The sequence below is a fragment of the Chiloscyllium plagiosum genome, chromosome 41, assembly GCF_004010195.1.
Source record: "Chiloscyllium plagiosum isolate BGI_BamShark_2017 chromosome 41, ASM401019v2, whole genome shotgun sequence".
In the NCBI taxonomy this organism is placed as follows: domain Eukaryota; kingdom Metazoa; phylum Chordata; class Chondrichthyes; order Orectolobiformes; family Hemiscylliidae; genus Chiloscyllium; species Chiloscyllium plagiosum.
This window is the reverse complement of record NC_057750.1, coordinates 11,599,035-11,618,835: the sequence shown is the minus strand read 5'-3', so window position 1 is coordinate 11,618,835 and position 19,801 is coordinate 11,599,035. Positions and strand designations below refer to the sequence as shown.

The following is a 19,801-nucleotide window of genomic DNA, read 5'->3' as shown; positions in this document are numbered from 1 at the left end:
CTACAGCCAAGAAACATTCAACAGAGCACCAAAATGTTGTATTATTATTTTTTGGTGGGAGAGGGGAAGGAGGGAGTAGGGCACTGGGATTAATGGCATTATCTTCTAAAGCTGTAGGTAATGGCACTCACTGCCTTAATACTGCTGTGCTATAACATAATCAAGCTGAATTTTACCAGTCAGTGAGGCTGTTAGACCAAGAGTTTCAGTGCATTTGATTTGAGAACAGGAAAACGTGATATTTGGCTACATACTGCATGTTGTGGAAATTAAACCAAATAGAGCAATAGTCGCAAAAAAAGCTTGTTATGTCATCTTCCATTGAATCACTTGTGCTAGAGCAACACTGAGCTAGTAAGATTTATCTAACCTCTCTTACTAATGTCCCTAGCCTTTTATACAATTTTTAATGTCATTTTGTTCAGATTTTTCAAGGGCCAGTTACAAATATAACAGTCTCTAAGATTCATGCTTATCCCACTCAACAGAAGACACCTATTCCCCTACATTTACAGGCAGCATGCCCGCTGCAGCTTACCTGCTGCCACGCCTTCTCTTGCTGTACCGGTAGCAGTCATAGGCATAGTGGCCACGCTCTCCACACTGATAGCAACGGTCATTAGGGTCAAACTGGCGACGAGCAGGAGGGCGGCCATAGCGCGATTTACGTGACATCCCATTTGACAGCTCAACGCGTACCCTCGATCCACATAGAACCCTGAAATAGGAGGTGAAAGAAAGTTAGATTTTGAAAAACTAGGGCGTGACAGTATCTCAGATTATCAGTAGCTTCATATTCATTTTAGATTTACACCCCCATCTTGAATTCTGTACATAAAGTAGAGACTAGCAATTCAGCTAGCAGCGTGTAGAGGAACTTCATTAATAAATGAAGTTTTAAGAAACAATGCTGGAAATACACAACAGCGGGATCAACCTTTTAAAAAAATGTAGATATGGTTCAAATTTCTGATATTATGAACCTTGGAAATCGACACCCCCTGTCCTTTCCCACTATTTTAATCTGAATAATTTTTGCCAAAACATGTGCATTTCATTACAAAAACCACAGTATGAAATAGGACTTCAACTGAAGTGGAAATATACCGAAGTTGCCTAGTTCAGCCAAAGACAGCAAAATCACCCTTGCTCCTGCAAACCAGTGTGTGCCCACAGGCTAATCACAGACAAGCCCAACTAAATCCCTACAAGCATTTCTTGGTTGAAGTGGCAAGTATGACTAATACTCTCCTATTTAACATAGGGTGGGGAAAAACACCATGTTATTAAACCAGTTGACGTTACTTCATTAAGACCACAAGAAATAGGAACAAGTGTAGACCATTCAGCCCCTCGAACTTGGTCCACCTTTCTGACATGTTCTGGTTTAAAATCATGATTCCCAAAACAAAAAAATGACCTAATGATTAAACCAGTTCACAAAAATCAACTAAATCCATATGCAACTTCAAATCTAAACTCTTGAAGTGATTAACAAATCACACGCTTCAACACAACCAACTCCTCTTGCCACAATTAATTTCAACTATAACAGCATGGACTCATAGGAAAGAGTTGCAGCCTATCTTTGGAAACAGTAATTAGGTATTTAAACAAAATTTTAATGCATATTGCAAAGGGAATTGAATATAAAAAATAGGGAGTTCAAAATCACACAACACCAGGTCATAGTCCAATAGGTTTATTTAGAAGCACTAGCTTTCGGACCTCTGCTTCATCAGGTGGTTGACAACCTGATATTGTTAAGACAACAGTTAGAGTACTGTGCATAGTACTGATCTCCTTATTTAAAGAATGGATACGAGTGCATTGGAAGCAATTCAGAAAAAGTTTACTAGGTTAAGAGCTTGAATGGGTGTTTTTTTTAAAAATCGAGGAAAGGCTAGATTTGCATCTGGTGGAGTTCCGAGAAAGAGGAGGAGATTAAATGGACAGGGCAGAAGAATGGGAGCTGGAATTTAATCCTGAAAAATGTGCAGTGATGCATTTTGCTTTGGGACGATCAACAAGGAAAGGGAGCATGCAATGAATGGCTGGATCTTGGACAGTAGAGAATCAGTGTGCCCACATACATTGATCATTGAAGGCAACAGGATGCGCACATAGGGTAGTTAAGGCAACATACTGGATACGTGCTTTTATTCGGTGTAGAATACAAGAACCTTGGTGGAGGTGGGTGGGGGGGAATCATGATGGAACTGGACAGAACGATGGTTAGGCACTGCTGTGTGCAATTGTGGGGTCACTACACTCTTGGAACGATGAGAGGGGATCGTATGGTGCAGTGGTAGTTTCACTAAGCCTGAATTTAAGAGAGCCAGGTTCAAGTTTCACTTGCTCCAGAAGTGTGCAATAACATCTCTGAATAGACATAAGGAAGGTGGAATTACACTGGAGAGGATGCAGAGGAGATTCAGCTGGATGTTACCCAGGATGGTACATTTGAAGAGAAACTAAATAGGCTAAAGGTTGTTTTCCTTGAAGAGGAGAAGGCTGATAGGGAAACCTGGCTGAGGCTGACAAAATTATACAATCCAATAAGTACAACAGGAATAAACATTTCTCCTTAGTAGAGAGGTTAATTACCAGAGGCATAGTATTAAGCTAAGAGGCAGAAGTTTAGAGGGGATGCAAGGATACATTCTTTCCACCCAGACAATAGTGTACCTGGAATTCATTACCTGAAAATGTCAGAACCACCACATTTGAGAAGTATTTATACTTAAACTTGAAAACCTAACATTCAAGGCTATGGACCAGGTGGTGGGAAATGGGATAAGAATAGACAGGTGTTTAATGACCAGCATGAAAATAATGAACAGAAGGGCCTCTTTCTGTGCTTTGATACTCTGACTTAAATGAAACAGAAGATCCTGAGGGGTCTTGCATATGGAAAGGTGTTTCCGCTTATGGGAGAATCTAGAAATAGGGGCTCACTGTTTCAAAATAAAGGAGTGCCCATTTAAGATTGAGAGAAGGAGCTTTCACAGACGGGCAAATGTCATTGGAACACTTCCTCAGTTTTTGAATTTTTTCAAGCAGTTGGAGATAGATAAGCAGCAGAGTGAAAGGTTATCAGCAGAGATCGGACTGTGGAGCAATCAGATCAGTCAAGAGCTTGTTGAATGATAGTGCATGCTTGTAGGGCCAAGTATTCTATTCCAATTCCTAATTTGCAAAAAACTGATACCACTGAAGACAATAATTTGGCTGAGGATGCTATGTATTAGCCAAATAGGGCAATCCAGTTTAATCATATTTCCACATCTACAGACCAAGAGCAGGTATCTCAGAGTATCTCAGTGCATATCCTTTCAGACAGTGATACCGAGATCCACCACCTTCTGTTTGAAACAAGTTGATTAAATCTCCCCTCAGCCTGCAATATTCCAAAGAAAACAAAGCAAGCCTATCCACTCATTTCTCTTAGTCAAAGTTCGCCAATCCTGGCAACATCTTTGTAAATTTCCTCTGTATTTCTTGTGCAATCCTATCTGAAACAATACTCTGGCTGTGGCTTGACTGTTTTAACTGTCCAAGTCTATTCATACAGCATGGAAACCAATCCTTCGGTACAACCAATCCATGCTAAACATAATCCCAAACTAAACTGCCTGCTCCTGGATCAGAGCTCTCCAAACCTTTTCTATTCATGTACTTATCCAAAATGTCTTTTAAACATTGTAAGTGTAGCCACATCCACCACTTCCTCAGGAAGTTCATTCCACACACGAGCCACCGTGTAAACATTCTCCCCCTCGTCTTTTTTGAATCTCTCTCCTCTCACCTTAAAAGATATGTCCCCTACTTTTGAAATCCCCTATATTAGGGGGAAGATAAGTACTACTAACCCTATCCATACCTCATTATTTTATAAAAGTCTATAAGGTAGCCTCTCAACCTTCTATACTCCAGTGAAAAAAGGCCCAGCCTTTGTGAGTCAAATCTTCCATACACAGCAACATTCTGGTGTCTCTTCCGAACCTTCTCCAGCTTAATAATATCCTTCCTATATCTGGACACAACGAAGAAGAGCAGCTGTATGCCTCATTAACCAGTGGTCATACACTATTAGGTCTTCCTGCTCTTCTACATTTCTCACTATGCCACCATTGATTTCATTAAGTTCTCATCTTGTTTGCCCTTAGCAAATGCATTACCCCACACATCCCCAGTTTGAATTTTTCATTTGTTTTTTTTTTGCCCACCAGCCAGTTCACTGATTCCTTCCTATTCACATAATTTCTCTAGAGAGGACATTTAAAAGAATGTTACCAGGGCTTATGATGAAAGATTGGATTGTCTAGTGCTGTTTTCCTTAGAACAGAGGAGGCTGAGGTGTGACTTAAGAGGTGTACAAAAATAAGGGACCGAATAGTGTAGACAGTGTTTCCCCTAACAGTGAAGTGAATTCGACGAGACACATATTTAAGATGATTATAAGGAGGATTAGTGGGGCCACGAACAGAGACCTTTGCATTCAGAGGGCGATAGATATTTGGAACTTGTTGCCCAATTTAGTGGTGGAGTTAAAACACTCAACTTGCTTAAAAGGCACCTAGATTTGTAGATGAAGTGCAGCAAACTAAATGTCTCAGGACCAAGTACTGAAACCTGGGATTAAAATGGGTAGTTGATTTTCTTTCCAGTCAGTGCAGAACACCGAGTGCCATAACTCATGGTTTTAAAGGGCTTGGGGGTGGGGGGGAAATCATACAGAAGATGTTTCCAGTTTTCCATAACCCCAAACAAAAGTTAATGAATAATAGCTACGAATAAATCTAAGATTGAATTTAGGAAAAGCTTCCTTACACTAAATAATGCGACAATGCTACTCCTTTAACAAGGTTATGTTGTCCTTGATGTTTTTTCAGAGGTCGCAAAAGACACAGAATTCAAAAAGTTGAAGTGTTTTAGGGCCAATTTGATTATAGCTAACAGATACTCCCTCAGGCAAAAGGCTTTTAAGTTAAAAATGACATGTACAATGAAAGGGAAGCAGACAGTTCTCCCAGCTCATCTTTTCTCTGGTTTGATCTGGCTATACACTGAAAGCAGTCAGGCAGTTTGGAAGCTGCTGCACCCAAAGAAGCAGGTCCATGCTGGTATTCTCCCTGACTTCTCTCCTGTAAGACCCTGTGTTTGACTTTACCTATTGTGCCAAGGGAGTGTTTATGGAGATTCTTGCAAGTATTTGGAACAGCATCATTAAGTTGGGATGATCTATTGAGTTTTTGGATAGGTTATGTTATTCTGTATTCTGTTCTCTTTTTGTGTTTCATTCGGTAATTTTGTAAATAAATTCTGCAATGCTGAGGAGGTTGTGGATAGCATGTTTGGTGAATTGATCACACTGGAGATTAGGAATGCTGAGGGAGTAAGGGAATGGGTGACCAAAAGGCAGACAAAGAGTCGGAAGGCAGTGCAGGTGTCCCCTGCGGTCATGTTCCACCAAAACAGGTGTACTGTTTTGGATACTGTTGGGGAGATGGCTCACCAGGGGAAGGCAGCAGTAGCCAGGTTCATGGCACCATAGCTGGCCTCTGCTGTACAGGAGGGCAGGAAAAAGAATGGAGGGGCTACAGTCATAGGGAATTCAAGTGTAAGGGGAGTAGATAGGAGTTTGTGGTCAAAAACTATAGTCCTGAATGGTATGTTGCCTCCCAAGTGCACGGGTCAGGGATGTCTCAGGTTGGCTGCAGAAAATTCTGAAGGGGCAGGGTGAGCAGTCAGCTGTCATGGTTCATATAGGCAAAAAATGGATGAGCCCACAAGGTAAGATTTTAAACTTTACTCCCTCTCAATATTCCTGTGTCGGAAATGGTCTCCGTGCTCAATCGCTTTCTATTCTATGGATTCCTCAAATGGTAAATAGTTCAGTCGATAAATACAGATATGGCAGTGCGCTGACAAACCGAGGTTCGAGGGTTTGAGGCCAGAGGATGTAATTGGGGCTTGAGTCCCGGGGGCAGGGGTGAGAGTGAGGTTCGAGCTCTCTGTGTTTGATTGGGGCTCGAGTTTTGTGTGTTTAAGCGGGATTCGAGTTCTTTGCATTTAATTGAGATTAGAGTCCTCTGTGTTTAACTGGGGGTCGAGCCCCCCTGAGGAGTAAAGTGAGAAAGGGGTTAAAGTCCCCTAGTGGCAAAATTTGAGGCTCTGCGAATCTTTGTTCTGGGGGAAGAAAGCGGCTTGGATCACAATGCCATGTGGTCCACTGCTAGGGCTTTCTCTTTTTACAAGTTTAACTTCAGCAAGAGGATGCAATAAAGCAAAATGAGAAACGCTGAAATTAAGGTTGTACTAATACTTGAGTTGAAAAAGGAAAGTTTCAATGTAAATTGTACCATGCTGAGAGTGTCCAACGTTTAGAAATTTTGGTTTGTTAAAATAGTGGTTCAGAAAATCCTTTTAAGTAACTGTTTTGCCTTGTTTGAATTAGGGTCGCAATTCAATTTGTTTTGTGGGCTATGTAATGGAGCAGATTTTGCTTTTACAACTGAAATTGTACAACATTATGGTTCTTTTTAAAATGATCAAACTTGTAACCTTAAAACAAATTGATTGAGTACCTTGAGCCCCTGATTTGTTTGAAATTCTACAATGCCCGTTTAAAAAAAAAGTTGGATCAGTGGTCATGCTTTAGCCAGATCAGAGTACTGTATTATAATTTCTGTGCTGCTACTGTGCAGAGTGTTTACAAAAAGATGAGTGCATTTTTAGTTCGGTGTTTTGTTAAGATTTTCTAGAGAATATCAGAACTTGAATGAGCTGTTTAAATTCTGTTAATTATTGTTAAGACTTCATTGAATTTGCAATATGAAGGGAGCCAAAGAATGTTGATCTCTACCAAAATTACCACCGTAATTTCAACTGTTATTTGGGAAGTTTCATTTGGAAAACATATTTTAAAATATTCTGTATTTGTTTCCCACAAATATTTGAGATTTAAATCTGAACTGAAACTGCCCCTTCAATTGCTAAAGCACAGGAAACCTTTTGTTGTTTTCTAGCTGTTCCAGACTCCTGAAATACTTTTCCTGACAGCTTTTGCATTAGCCAAGTATTAATTTGTTGGAGGAAAATGATTTTTGGAAAATCTGAATGAGGTCCCCTGAGGGTTTGATTTTAGGACCATTGATTGTTGTTTATAATTGACTGAGTTGTTTAGGCAGTACAGTTTAGAGATTTGTGGATTGTATAAAACTTGATAGCATAATGGGTAGTGAACAGAGTTACAGACTTCAAGAATTCAAAGCATGTTGAAATAGGCAGACACAATTTAGTGTTGTTAAATGTGTGATTGTCTTCATACTGATGACCACCTTGGCAAGGAAGGAATGAGGGAGGAATGCAAAGATACTTTCAGCAGCTAACATCTTCTCTGGAGTTTCTCCATTCACAGGTAAAGCACGCCTTTGGACCACCCCCTACCCCTCCACAACCCGATCCAACGGATTCAATCAGCTCCCCAGTCATGAGCATGAAAAGTGAAGAAACGAACAACAGTGAAGAGGAGGTAGGAATGCTTTTTGTCAGTGGCCTTTCTACGGACAGTAAACCACGTGAGCTTTATCTTGTCTTTCAATCATTTAAGGGATATGAAGGTTACAGAGTCTTACAAAAGCTGATGATAGTGCCATCTAGGTGGTTATCATGAAATGATAAAAGAGGGACTTGGAATGTGTATAGGGTATAAGCAGGTAAGGAAAGAATTAAGTTTGAGTGAAACAAGAAGTTCAGCTGAGCATGACTCAGATAAGAACTTGCAGTTAACAATGGCGTGCTGAAGGCAAGAGTAATGGGTTAACAAGGTGGAAAACCGTTCATTGTGTAGAACCATTTAACAATATTGGAAGCATTCAGTATGTAAGGTCAGTTTAACAAAGTGAAAAGTATTCATTATGTGAAGCCAGATTCATTGTGTAATCTTTACTCGCTGATAGTAATAGTCACCCAATTAATATGTATGTTGCCTTACCTGGATGCTCCTCCTTGTAAATGACAAGATAATTCATTAAGAAACTGCTATTCCAGAGAAGACTGAGAACTCGTGTCTCTGTGCACATGGGCAATCGTTCTCTCTTCTTCCAGTGCCCAGAATAAAGATGAAGGAGATAAAACTATACTGTGTCTCTCAGCATTTTGATCTGACTGAGGTGGGAAATGGGACATTATGAGCCAAGTTTAAAAAGTTAGACCTCAGAGGTAGTAATCTCAGGATTGCTACCAGTACCATGTGCTAGTCAGAGTAGAGATGAAAGAATAGGCAGGATGAATGCATGACTTGAGAAATGGTGCAGGAGGGAGTGGTGTAGATTTTTGGGACCGGTTCTGGGAGAGGTAGGACTATTACTAATTGAACATTCTACACCTGGGCCGGACTCGAAACAATATCCTGGGGGTGCTTTTGCTAACACTACTGGTGAGGGTTTAAACTAATGTAGCAGGGGGATGGGAACCAAATGAGTTGGTTAGTGGACAGCAAGGAGGTAGTAACTTAAAACCTATAAGGAATTAGATAATGAAGTCAGCATAACTAAGGGAAAGAGTAGAGAGGGAGCAGATGATGAACGCAAAGGGACAGGCGGTCTGAGGTGCATTTGTTTTAATGCAAGAAGTGCAGTAGATAAGGCACATGAACTCAGGGCTTGGATTAGTATCTGGGAGTATGATGTTATTGCCATTACTGAGATTTGGTTGAGGAAAAGGCATGATTGGCAACTAAATATCCCAGGATATAGATGTTTCAGGCAGGATAGAGAGGGAGGTAAAAGGGATGGAGGAGTTGCATTACTGGTTAGAGAGGATATTACAGCTATGCTGAAGGAGGGCACTATAGAGGACTCGAGCAGTGAGGCAATATAGGGAGAGCTAGGAAATAGGAAGGGTGCAGTAACAATGTTGGGGCTGTACTCCAGGCCTTCCAACAGTATGCATGAGATAGAGGTGCAAATATGGAAACAGATCATGGAAAGACGTAGGAGCAACAGGGTGGTAGTGATAGGCGATTTTAATTTTCCCAACATTGACTGGGATTCACGTAGTATTGGAGGTCTAGATGGATCAGAATTTGTAAGGAGCATCCAGTATGTAAATAATCCAACTCGGGAAGGAGCCATACTGGTCCTGGTGTTGGGGTACGAGCCAGCCAGGTGGTTAAAGTTTCAGTAGAAGATTACTTTGGGAACAGAGATCACAATTCCATAAGTTTTCAAATACCCTAGGACAAAGATGAGAGTGTTCCTAAAGGAAGAGTGCTAAATTGGGGGAAGGCCAACAATAGCAAAATTCAGCAGGAGCTGGGGAATGTGGATTGGAAGCAGCTGTTTGAAGGAAACTCCACATTTGATATGTGGGAAGCTTTTAAAGAGAGGCTGATTAGAATGCAAGACAAACATGCCCCTGTGAAAATGAGGGACAGAAATGGCAAGATTAGGGAACCACAGATGACAGGTGAAATTGTGAGACGAAGAGGGAAAAGGAAGCATACGTAAGGTCTAACTTTATTGCTGGAACAGCACAGCAGGTCAGGCAGCATCCAGGGAACAGGAGATTCGACGTTTCGGGCACAGGCCCTTCTTCAGGAATGAAGAAGGGCCTGTGCCCGAAACGTCGAATCTCCTGTTCCCTGGATGCTGCCTGACCTGCTGTGCTGTTCCAGCAATAAAGTTTCAACTTTGATCTCCAGCATCTGCAGACCTCACTTTCTCCTACGTAAGGTCTAGGCAACTGAAAACAGACGAAGCTTTGCAAGAATATCGGGAAAGTATGTCCAATCTGAATAGGGGAATTAAGAGGGTTAAAAGGAGTCATGAAATATCTTTAGCAAACAGGGTTAAGGAAAATCACAAAGCCTTTCATTTGTATACAAGGAGCAAAAGGGTACCTACAGGAAGGGTTGGCCCACTCAAGGACAAAGGAGGAAAGTTATGTGTGGAGTCAGAGGAAATGGGCAAGATTCTTAATGAGTACTTTGCATCATTATTCACTGAGGAGAGGGACGTAATGGATGTTGAGATTAGGGATAGATGTTTGATTATTCTAGGTCAAGTCAGCATAAGGAAGGAGGAAGTGTCGTGTATTCTGAAAGGCATTAAGGTGAACAAGTCCCCAGGTCCAGATGGAATCTATCCCAGATTACTGAGGGAAGCGAGACAGGAAATAATTGGGGCCTTAACAGATATCTTTGCAGCATCCTTGAACGCGGGTGAGGTCCCGAGGACTGAAGAATTGCTAATGTTGTCCCCTTGTTTAAGGGTAGCAAGGATACTCCACGTAATTATAGACCAGTGAGCCTGATGTCAGTGATAGGGAAGCTGCTGGAGAAGATACTGAGGGATAGGATCTATTTATATTTTGAAGAAAATGGGCTTAGCAGTTAGTAAGTTTTGAGAAGATTTGAAGCTCAGGTTGAGATTCTGGATGTAGGTTTGCTCGCTGAGCTGGGAGGTTCATTTCCAGACGTTTCTTCACCTTACTAGGCAATGAACCTCCCAGCTCAGCGAGCAAACCTACATCCAGAACCTCAACCTGAGCTTCAAATCTTCTCAAAACTTACTAACTGCTAAGCCCATTTTCTTCAAAATATAAATAGATCCTATCCCTCAGTATCTTCCCTCACAGCACCAAAGACCTGGGTTCAATTCCCGCCTCAGGCGACTGACTGTGTGGAGCTTGCACATTCTCCCCGTGTCTGCATGGGTTTCCTCCGGGTGCTCCGGTTTCCTCCCACAGTCCAAAGATGTGCAGGTAAGGTGAATTGGTCATGCTAAATTGCCCGTAGTGTTAGGTAAGGGGTAAATGTATGGGTGGGTTGCGCTTCGGCGGGTTGGTGTGGACTTGTTGGGCCGAAGGGCCTGTTTCCACACTGTAATCTAATCTAATCTTCTGTGGGCCACAGCAGAAGCAGTGTACATGATTCCTGCTTTCTATTTGTGTGTTTGGGTTTCTTTGGGTTGGTGATATCATTTCATGTGGTGATGTCATTTCCTGTTCTTTTCCTCAGGGGTGGTAGATGGGGTCCAACTCTGTGTTTGTTGATAGAGTTCCGGTTGGAATGCCATGCCTCTAGGAATTCTCGTGCGTGTCTCTGTTTGGCTCGTCCTAAGATGGATGTGTCGTCCCAGTCAAAGTGATGTCCTTCCTTATCTGTATGAAAGGATACTAGTGAGAGAGGGTCATGTTGTTTTGTGACTAGTTGGTGTTCATGTATCCTGGTGGCTAGTTTTCTGCCTGTTTGTCCAATGTAGCGTTTGTTACAAGTTCTTACATGATATTTTGTAAATGACATCAGTTTTGCTTGTTGTCTGTATAAGGTCTTTCAAGTTCATTAGCTGCTGTTTTAGTGTTTTGGTGGGTTTGTGGACTACCATGATCCCAAGGGTTCCATTGCACCCTGAAGGTGGCAATGCAGATCGATAGAGTGGTCAAGGTGGCATACGGCATGATTTCCTTCATCGGACAGTGTATTAATTACAGGAGTTGGCGGGGTCATGTTATAGTTGTATAGGACTTTGGTTCAGGCACATTTGGAAAACCGCACACAGTTCTGGTCGCCACATTACCAAAAGTATGTGGGTGCTTTGGAGAGGATGCAGAGAAGGTTTACCAGGATGTTGCCTGGTATGGAGGGTGCTAGCTATGAAGAGAGGTTGAGTAGATTGGGATTTTTTCATTAGAAAGATGGAGGTTGAAGGGGGACCTGATTGAGGTCTACAAAATCATGATACTCACAAACAAGGGTGATAGCAAGAAGCTTTTTCCCCCTAGAGTTGGGGACTCAAATACTAGAGGTCATGAGTTCAAGGTGAGAGGGGAAGCGTTTAAGGGAGATGTGTGGAAAGTTCTTCATGCAGAGGGTGGTACGTGCCTGGAACGCATTGCCAGTGGAGATGATAGAGGCAGGCACGATAGCGTAATTTAAGCTGTATCTGTACAGAAAGATGAATGGCAGGGAACAGAGGGATACAGATCCTTAGAAAATAGGCGACAGGTTTAGATAGAGGATCCTGATCGGCACAAGCTTGGAGAGCTGAAGAGCCTGTTCCTGTGCTGTAATTTTCTTTGTTCTAAGTGGTTTAGCCAGCTATATCACTCCTGGAATATCCACGTTACACCTGCTTAAAACAACTAGCAAAGTTAGGGTCTGGACCACTTTCCTGAAATCTTGAAGGGGTCTGGCCTGGTCCATAACAATAGTTAGAATATAGACAATGGAACTTTTGACCACCAACAGTAGTTAAAGGCAAATAGTATTGGTGACCTTCAGCAGAAGTTAGATAAACACAAAGGAAAGTAGAGACAACCTTGGTAATTATAGACCAGTGAATCTTACTTTGGTTGTGGGTAAAGCATTGGAAAGGGTTATAAGAGATAGGATTTATCATCATCTAGAAAAGAAAGGAGGAAGTTGCTTAAGGATAGTCAACATGGTTGTGTGGAGGATAGGTCATACCGCACAGACTTATGGAGTTCTTTGAGAAGGTGACCAAACAGGTGGATAAGGGTATAGCAGTTGACATGGTGTATATGGATTTCAGTTAGGTGTTTGATGAGGTTCCCCACAGTAGGCCTTATGGAGTTCTTTGAGAAGGTGACCAAACAGGTGGAGAAGGGTAAAGCAGTTGACATGGTGTATATGGATTTCAGTTAGGTGTTTGATGAGGTTCCCCACAGTAGGCTTTTGCAGAAAACATGGAGGCATGGGATGGAGGGTGATTTGGCAGTTTGGATCAGAAATTGGCTAGCTGAAAGAAGTCAGAGGGTGGTGTGTTGAGGGGAAATGTTCATCCTGGAGTTCAGTTACTAGTGATGTACCACAAGGATCTGTTTTGGGGCCACTGCTGTTTGTCAATCTTATAAAAGATCTGGATGAGGATGTAGAAGGATGGTTTAGGAAATTTTAAGATGACATGAAGGTTGGTGGAGTTGTGGATAGTGCTGAAGGACTTTGCAGGTTACAGAGGGACAGAGATAAGTAGCAGAGCTGGGCTGAGAGGTGTAAACGGAGTTTAAAAAGTGTGAGGTGATTCGCTTTGAAAGGAGCAACAGGTCTACAGAGCACTGGGCTGATGGTAAGATTCTTGGTAGTATAGATGAGCAGAGGTATCTCGGTGTGAATGTACATAGATCCCTGAAAGTTGTCACCAAGGTTGATAGGGTTGTTAAGAAAGCACATGGTACAGACAGAGTTTCGGAGCAACGAGGTTATGTGCGGCTGCACCAGAGTTTTGTACAGCTGCAATTTGGAGCACTGCGTACAGTTTTGGTCACCGCATGATCAGAAGGATGTGGAAGCTTTGGAAAGGATTCAGTGGAGATTTACTCGGATGTTGCCTGGTATGGAGGGAAGATCTTATGAGGAAAGGCTGAGGGACTTGAGACTTTTTATTAGAGAGAAGAAGGTTGAGAGGTGACTTAATTGAGACATAAGCTAATTAGAGGGTTAGATAGGGTGGACAGTGAGAACCTTTTTCCTCATATAGTGATGGCTAGCATGAGGGGATATAGCTTTAAATTGAGGAGTGATAGATATAGGGCAAATATCAGAGGTAGTTTCTTTACTCAACAGTAGGGGTGTGGAACATCCTGCCTGCAACTGCAGTAGACTCGCCAACTTTAAGGGCATTTAAATGGTCATTGGATAGATACATGGATGAAAATGGAATAGTGTAGGTTAGATAGGCTTCAGATTGGGCACCGACCTGTGAAACCATCGAGAGCCGAAGGGCCTGTACTCCGCTGCAATGTTCTATGTTCTAAAGGAAACTTGAAAACAAGAATAGGGGAATGGAAGTAAACTTGTATTGAACACAAAAACTGATCAGTTAGGTTGAATGACCTGTTTGTGGGCTGCATGCTCTATACAAGACTAGACATTGAGGTAATTACCATCCAAATCAACTCCAACATCAAGAGAAGCTCATGTCAGGATTTCCAATGAAATTGTGTGTTCAAATATGGTGTTTGCACATTTTAAGGGTCTTTCCAAATACTCACTTGCCATCCATCCCACGCACTGCATCTTCTGCATCTCTGGGGTCTTCAAACTCCACAAAAGCAAAACCTGGAGGATTCCGCGCTACCCAAACATTCCTTAGAGGGCCATAGTAGCTGAAGGCTCGCTCCAGCTCTCCTTTGGCAGCTCCTGTTCCCAAATCACCGACATAGACTTTGCAGTCTGAAGCTCTGGAACTTCTGGAGTAATACGACATTCTTTAGCTGCAAAAGATAAAAGTAAACTCAATCACAAAGCAATAAATGTCTCTCTTATATAGTCAATTAACACTTTCCATGCTTTGAAATAAAACTGGCTCAGAGTCTGACCACTTACAATTCGACACAATTAAAATATGTTAGTACCAGGTACCTGTAATAGTTATGGCTTTTAAGAGCACTTGAAAACCACCATTTTCAAATGCCTAGCTGTTCAATGTGACCAGATTTCTCACAGCTCCTGGCTCTGCTCAACAAAATGATTAATTGAAACTCCCATAACTATGGAGCTTAAAATACCTAGGTGACAAACAATATTCACATCCTCTCACTGCTACAATGGAGCATGCTAATTTTTACATTCTCTCTCAGGACAGGGCTGTCACTGACAGGGCCAGTATTTATTGCCCAATCCCAATTACCCTCATGATGATCATCCTCAAGGTGATGACGAGCTGTTTTCTTGAAATGTCACAGAGATCCATATTTACAGGCACTGGAGCAGATTACATGGCAACAACACAGACAGAACAGCATTCTATATATAATCGGTCAGGTCAGAACTTAACATATTGAAACACAAGCTGCTTTTCCTCTTCCAACAGACGTTTAGAACCTTTAGCTCAAAAAAAAAATGCATACTTGGTCCTTTTTTTATTTAAAAGACTGAGAGAGTAAGGAAAATCCAGGAACAATGTTTCCCAACTCTCCATCAAAGTAGTCTGCCATTTTATAGTTACCCAACCATTGTGGAATTTCTCATTCTCTCTCAAGCAAGGCGCTGGCAGTAATAAAGAGGTGATGCAGTTTGGATTTTCAACATAGCTTAGTTGCAAAAAAAAAAGCAGTAACTCTCAAAACCGACTGAGGCAAAAAATGTTTGAAACAGAGTCAAAGATGTACAGCATGGAAACAGACCTTTCGGTCCAACCCGTTCATGCCGACCAGATATCCCAACCCAATCTAGTCCCACCTGCCAGCACCCAGCCCATATCCCTCCAAACCCTTCCTATTCATATACCCATCCAAATGCCGCAATTGTACCAGCCTCAACCACTTCCTCTGGCAACTCATTCCATACACGGACCACCCTCTGCATAAAAAAGTTGTCCCGTAGGTCTCTTTTATATCTTTGCCCTCTCACCCTACATGACAAACTCTAAGCATAAAACTCAAAAATGACTTTTCAGAATACCCAAATGAAGGGTAAAATACTACTCACTCAAAATATCCAATGTCTTACGTCAGTCTCCTCAAAGAAGGAGACTGACAAACAATTTCAATGCTGCTGTGCTAAGTTTGCGCTCTGAAAACTTGCATAACCTGTAATGGTCCCATGCTAATCAATGTCAAGGACAGTTGAAGGCTACAGTGCACACCTGATGTCAGAGCTAGGACAATGAGAAATTCATTGTGCCTTTAAGATAAAAGGAAGAACACTTTTGACAATTTTGTTGTTGGCAAGTGACCCCTCAAAACAGCCAGGGCGTATTTTAAACACTTTGCTGGATTGAAAGAGGATAGGCAATTAAATGACTCGCTACAGAGTCAGGGTGGGGGAGGGACTGCTGTACTCAGCTATTTGTGTGGCAATTTGGAAAAACATGGTTCTTTTCAATCAAATATTTTGGCAACATCAACTCCATGCAAATTGAGTTCAATTTTTACGGTCAACAGCAGGCCTTCAGAGTCTCTCACACACAAAGAAAATTCTTCATGTTCAATTAGTTATTTTGAAAGAAAAAAAAGATGGATCAAAACTGATCAGCAACTTGGACTAAAGATCTTTGAAAAATTTCTAAAGGAACAGAGGCAGCCAATTGAGTCTGTTCTGCCATTCAATTAGATCACAACTCATCTGTATCTTAACTCCATTCACCAGCTTTAAATCTTAATTCTCCATCACAACAAACATAAACCTTAGTTTTCAAATGTTCAATTAACTTTCGGCCTCACCATGTTATTTAAAAGATATCCAGATTTCCACTACTCTGAAGGTTAGTTTTCAGACATCAGCTTGGAATGGTCTGTGTCTAATTTGGGTTGTGCCTCTGGTTCTGCTCAGATGCCCCCAGTGGATTTTTATGTGCCCCATGAACTCTTTATCCACTTTTTCAAAGTTTTAGACTGTGAGGGAATCTGGTACTTTGAAAAACAAGGGGCCTTTCATAAGACAAGGTTGAGGAGGAACTCTTCATCAGACGTTCATGAATTTTGTAACTCTCTTCCTCGGAGACAGATGAAGGTGGGATCATTGAAAACTTTTCGAGGAAGAAAGATTTTTGACTGACAGAGAGACAGAGGTTATTACGATAGGCAGGAAATTGGAGATGTGGCCACAATCAGATCAGCCATTTTTTTCTGAGAGCCACAGCAGGCAGGCTAGAGGAACGTGTATGAATCAGTGTAAATATTTGAGTTATATTACTCAATGTGCACGCACAAATATGCAGCACAGACAACCACACCATGGGAACTTCAGCAGGCAACGATAATAGTCAAATACAGTGAAAGGTGAGGTATGAAGGCAAACACTGAAGCCCAAAGAATATTTATTCAACTGTAAAAATCAATGCCAACTGAGAACTTCAAATGTAGTTAGTAATCACACAAACAACCTAACCAGCAACAAAAGCTGAACCTTAAATGCACTATTTTAATCTCTCAGGGTTTCAGAGAGTAAAACAGATTGAGGCAGCCCTTGGTGCTTACTGGGATCTACATGAAAAGTCTGCATGAGAAATTTGTAATTAGACAGTAAAAGCACAGGGTCGGTCTGAGAATTTACATCTCCAAGTCCTGCTACTGTTGCAGAATCAGTGGCTCATGCATCACACTGGAAACACTTTATGATCACCTGGAACCATGTAATTTCTGCGAAAGGCTATTAAACTAATAAATACCTAGGCTAATACAGAGGAATCTCGACTGTCCGAATTTCAGATTATGTGGACAAGATCGCAAGGTCCCGATGCTTAGCTAAACTGTGTTACCCGGCATTTGATTATCCGAAAACATTCCCCACCCAGGTGTGCGGATAATCATAAAATGAACAAGAAGAGCGGGAAATTTATAAAACTAAAATTTAGTCCCTCAAGCCGATCAAATCCAATTTTCAGCATCGCAATGGCCCTGAATTACATTATGCAATCCTACCTTTTAAACAAGGTAGTATGTTCCCCAGTCAGAAGCAGAATCACAGAATTATTACAATACAGAATGGGGCCTATTATCCAATGTCAATCTCCTGCTTTTTCCCTATATCCTGGCACACTATTACTATCCAAAACAGCAAAACATTCAATAGCCTTGTGAATGCCTCAACTGAACCTGCCTTCACTACATATCTAGGCAGTGCATTCCATACCCTAATTACTTGCTGTGATAAGTTTTGTTCTCACATCACCCTTGTTCATTTGCATATCACTTTAAATCTACACCTTGTATTCTTGTTCATTTTATGAATAGAAACAGCTAACCCACATCTACTCTATCCAGCTTATTCACGATCTTGAAAACCTCTATCAAATCTCCTCCCAGCCTTCCACTCTGAGAACACTCCCAACTTCTTCCATCTATCTTCAAACATCCTCAACATTGAACTATTCTTGTAAATTGCTTCTGCACTCTCTCCATTGCATTTGTATCTTTTCTATGTGGCGTCCACACCTGTACACAATATTCCTGCTGAGGACTAACAAGTGTCTTACACAGTTCAAGATCAGCTGCTTGCTCTGTACTCTGCTCCTATTAATAAAGCCAATGACACAATGTTTTATCAATTGCTCTCTCCACCTGTCCTGACACCTTCAATGATCTGTGCATATATACACACCCAGGTTCCTCTGCACTCGCACCCTCTTACTTTATATAGTTTGTCAATGTTCATCCTACCTATGTGGCTCACCTTGCACTTGCCTACATCAAACCTCACCTTGCACTTCCCTGCATCTGCCACCTGTCCACCCACTTCGCCAACCCTTGCCAATATCCTTTTAGAGTCCTACACTGTCCTCCTCAGAGTTTACAATTCTTACAATTGTGTGTCATTTGCAAACTTTGAAATTGTCCTCTGCATATCAAAATCCAGACCATAAATATATATCAGGAAAAGCAGGGGTCCCAATACTGACCCCTGGGGAAGTCCACTACAAACCCTCCTCCAGCCCAAAAATTACACATTACAATGACTGCTTGAGTGCTTGGAAACAATATTGTATCCATGTTCCAACTGTCTCTTTTATATCATGCTCCTCACGTCTGTTGTGTGACAGTGTACCATATGCTTTCTGCAAATTCATGTCTAATTTTTAGATTAGATTAGATTACATTACAGTGTGGAAACAGGCCCTTCGGCCCAACAAGTCCACACCGACCCGCCGAAGTGCAACCCACCCATACCCCTACATTTACCCCTTACCTAAAACTACGGGGAATTTAGCATGGCCAATTCACCTGACCTGCACATCTTTGGACTGTGGGAGGAAACCGGAGCACCCGGAGGAAACCCACGCAGGCACAGGGAGAACGTGCAAACTCCACACAGTCAATCGCCTGAGGCAGGAATTGAACCTGGGTCTCTGGCGCTGAGAGGCAGCAGTGCTAACCACTGTGCCACTGTGCCGCCCACTAATGTTTCAACAGATTACCCCATCAAGCCTGTTAATCCTTCAAAAAATAAAAGGCAACCAGTTAAATGATTTCCCCTTTTCATATCCATGCTGACCCTTCCCAACTAACCTGCCTTTTTCCATGTGAACACTAACGGTGGCTCAGTGGTTAACACTGTTGCCTCACAGCGCCAGGAATGTGGTCAATTCCAGCCTCAGGCCACTGTCCATTTGGAGTTTGCATATTCTCCCGGTGTCTGCCTGGGTTTCCTCTGGATGCTCCAGTTTCCCCCCACAATCCAAAAGATATGTAGGTTAGGTGAATTGGCCATGTTAAATTGCTCATAGTGTTCAGGGATGTGTAGGTTAGGTGCAATGGTCAGGGGTAAATGTAGAATAATAGGGTAGGGGAATGGGTCTGGGTGGGTTACTCTTTGGAGGGTCGGTGTGAACTTGTTGGGCCAAACGACCTATTTCCACAATTTTTGAATGGAATAGAATCTTTACAATTATTGCTTGAAGCATCCCCAAAGTTAAACTGACTGGTCTTTATTTGCTAGGATTATCCTTACAACCTTTCTTGAACAAGGCCATAATGTCTGCAATTCTCCAGGACCAGGAAAGATCAAAAGATTAATGCCAGTGCCCTCTATTTCTACCCTTACCTCTTAAAATCCTTGGATGCATCTCATCTGGTCCCAGCGCCTTGTTAACTTTAACTACCAATAGTCTAGCCAAGACTTTTCGGCGTTAACTTGGAACCTTTTTAGCAACAGAATTTTGTCCTCTGTCACTAAGTATTGTCCTCTTTTGTCAGAAGCAAACTATTCATTTAACACCTCAGTCATGCCCCCTGCTTCCAAGTGTAAATGCTCGATTTGGTCTCAAATTGGGCCTAATCGTCCTATAACCACTCTTTTACTATTTATTAGCCCATAGAAGACTTTGGGATTCCA

At 41.9% G+C, this 19,801-nt stretch overlaps 1 protein-coding gene across 4 annotated transcripts in view; it reads right to left on the bottom strand.

Annotated features, from left to right (window-relative positions):
* LOC122542861 (serine/arginine-rich splicing factor 7-like) overlaps nt 1–19,801 on the bottom strand; it is a 36,344-nt gene that overhangs the window by 8,845 nt on the left and 7,698 nt on the right. For all 4 annotated transcript variants that reach the window (XR_006309876.1, XM_043680962.1, XM_043680963.1 and 1 more), the window contains exons 2-3: nt 14,020–14,241; nt 539–718 (exon numbers count right to left, since the gene is read on the bottom strand). Coding sequence is in view for 3 of the 4 variants with exons in the window: in XM_043680962.1 (XP_043536897.1) it covers nt 539–718; nt 14,020–14,234 (395 nt within the window). In the remaining variant the exon portion in view is untranslated. The remainder of the gene's footprint in view (nt 1–538; nt 719–14,019; nt 14,242–19,801) is intronic.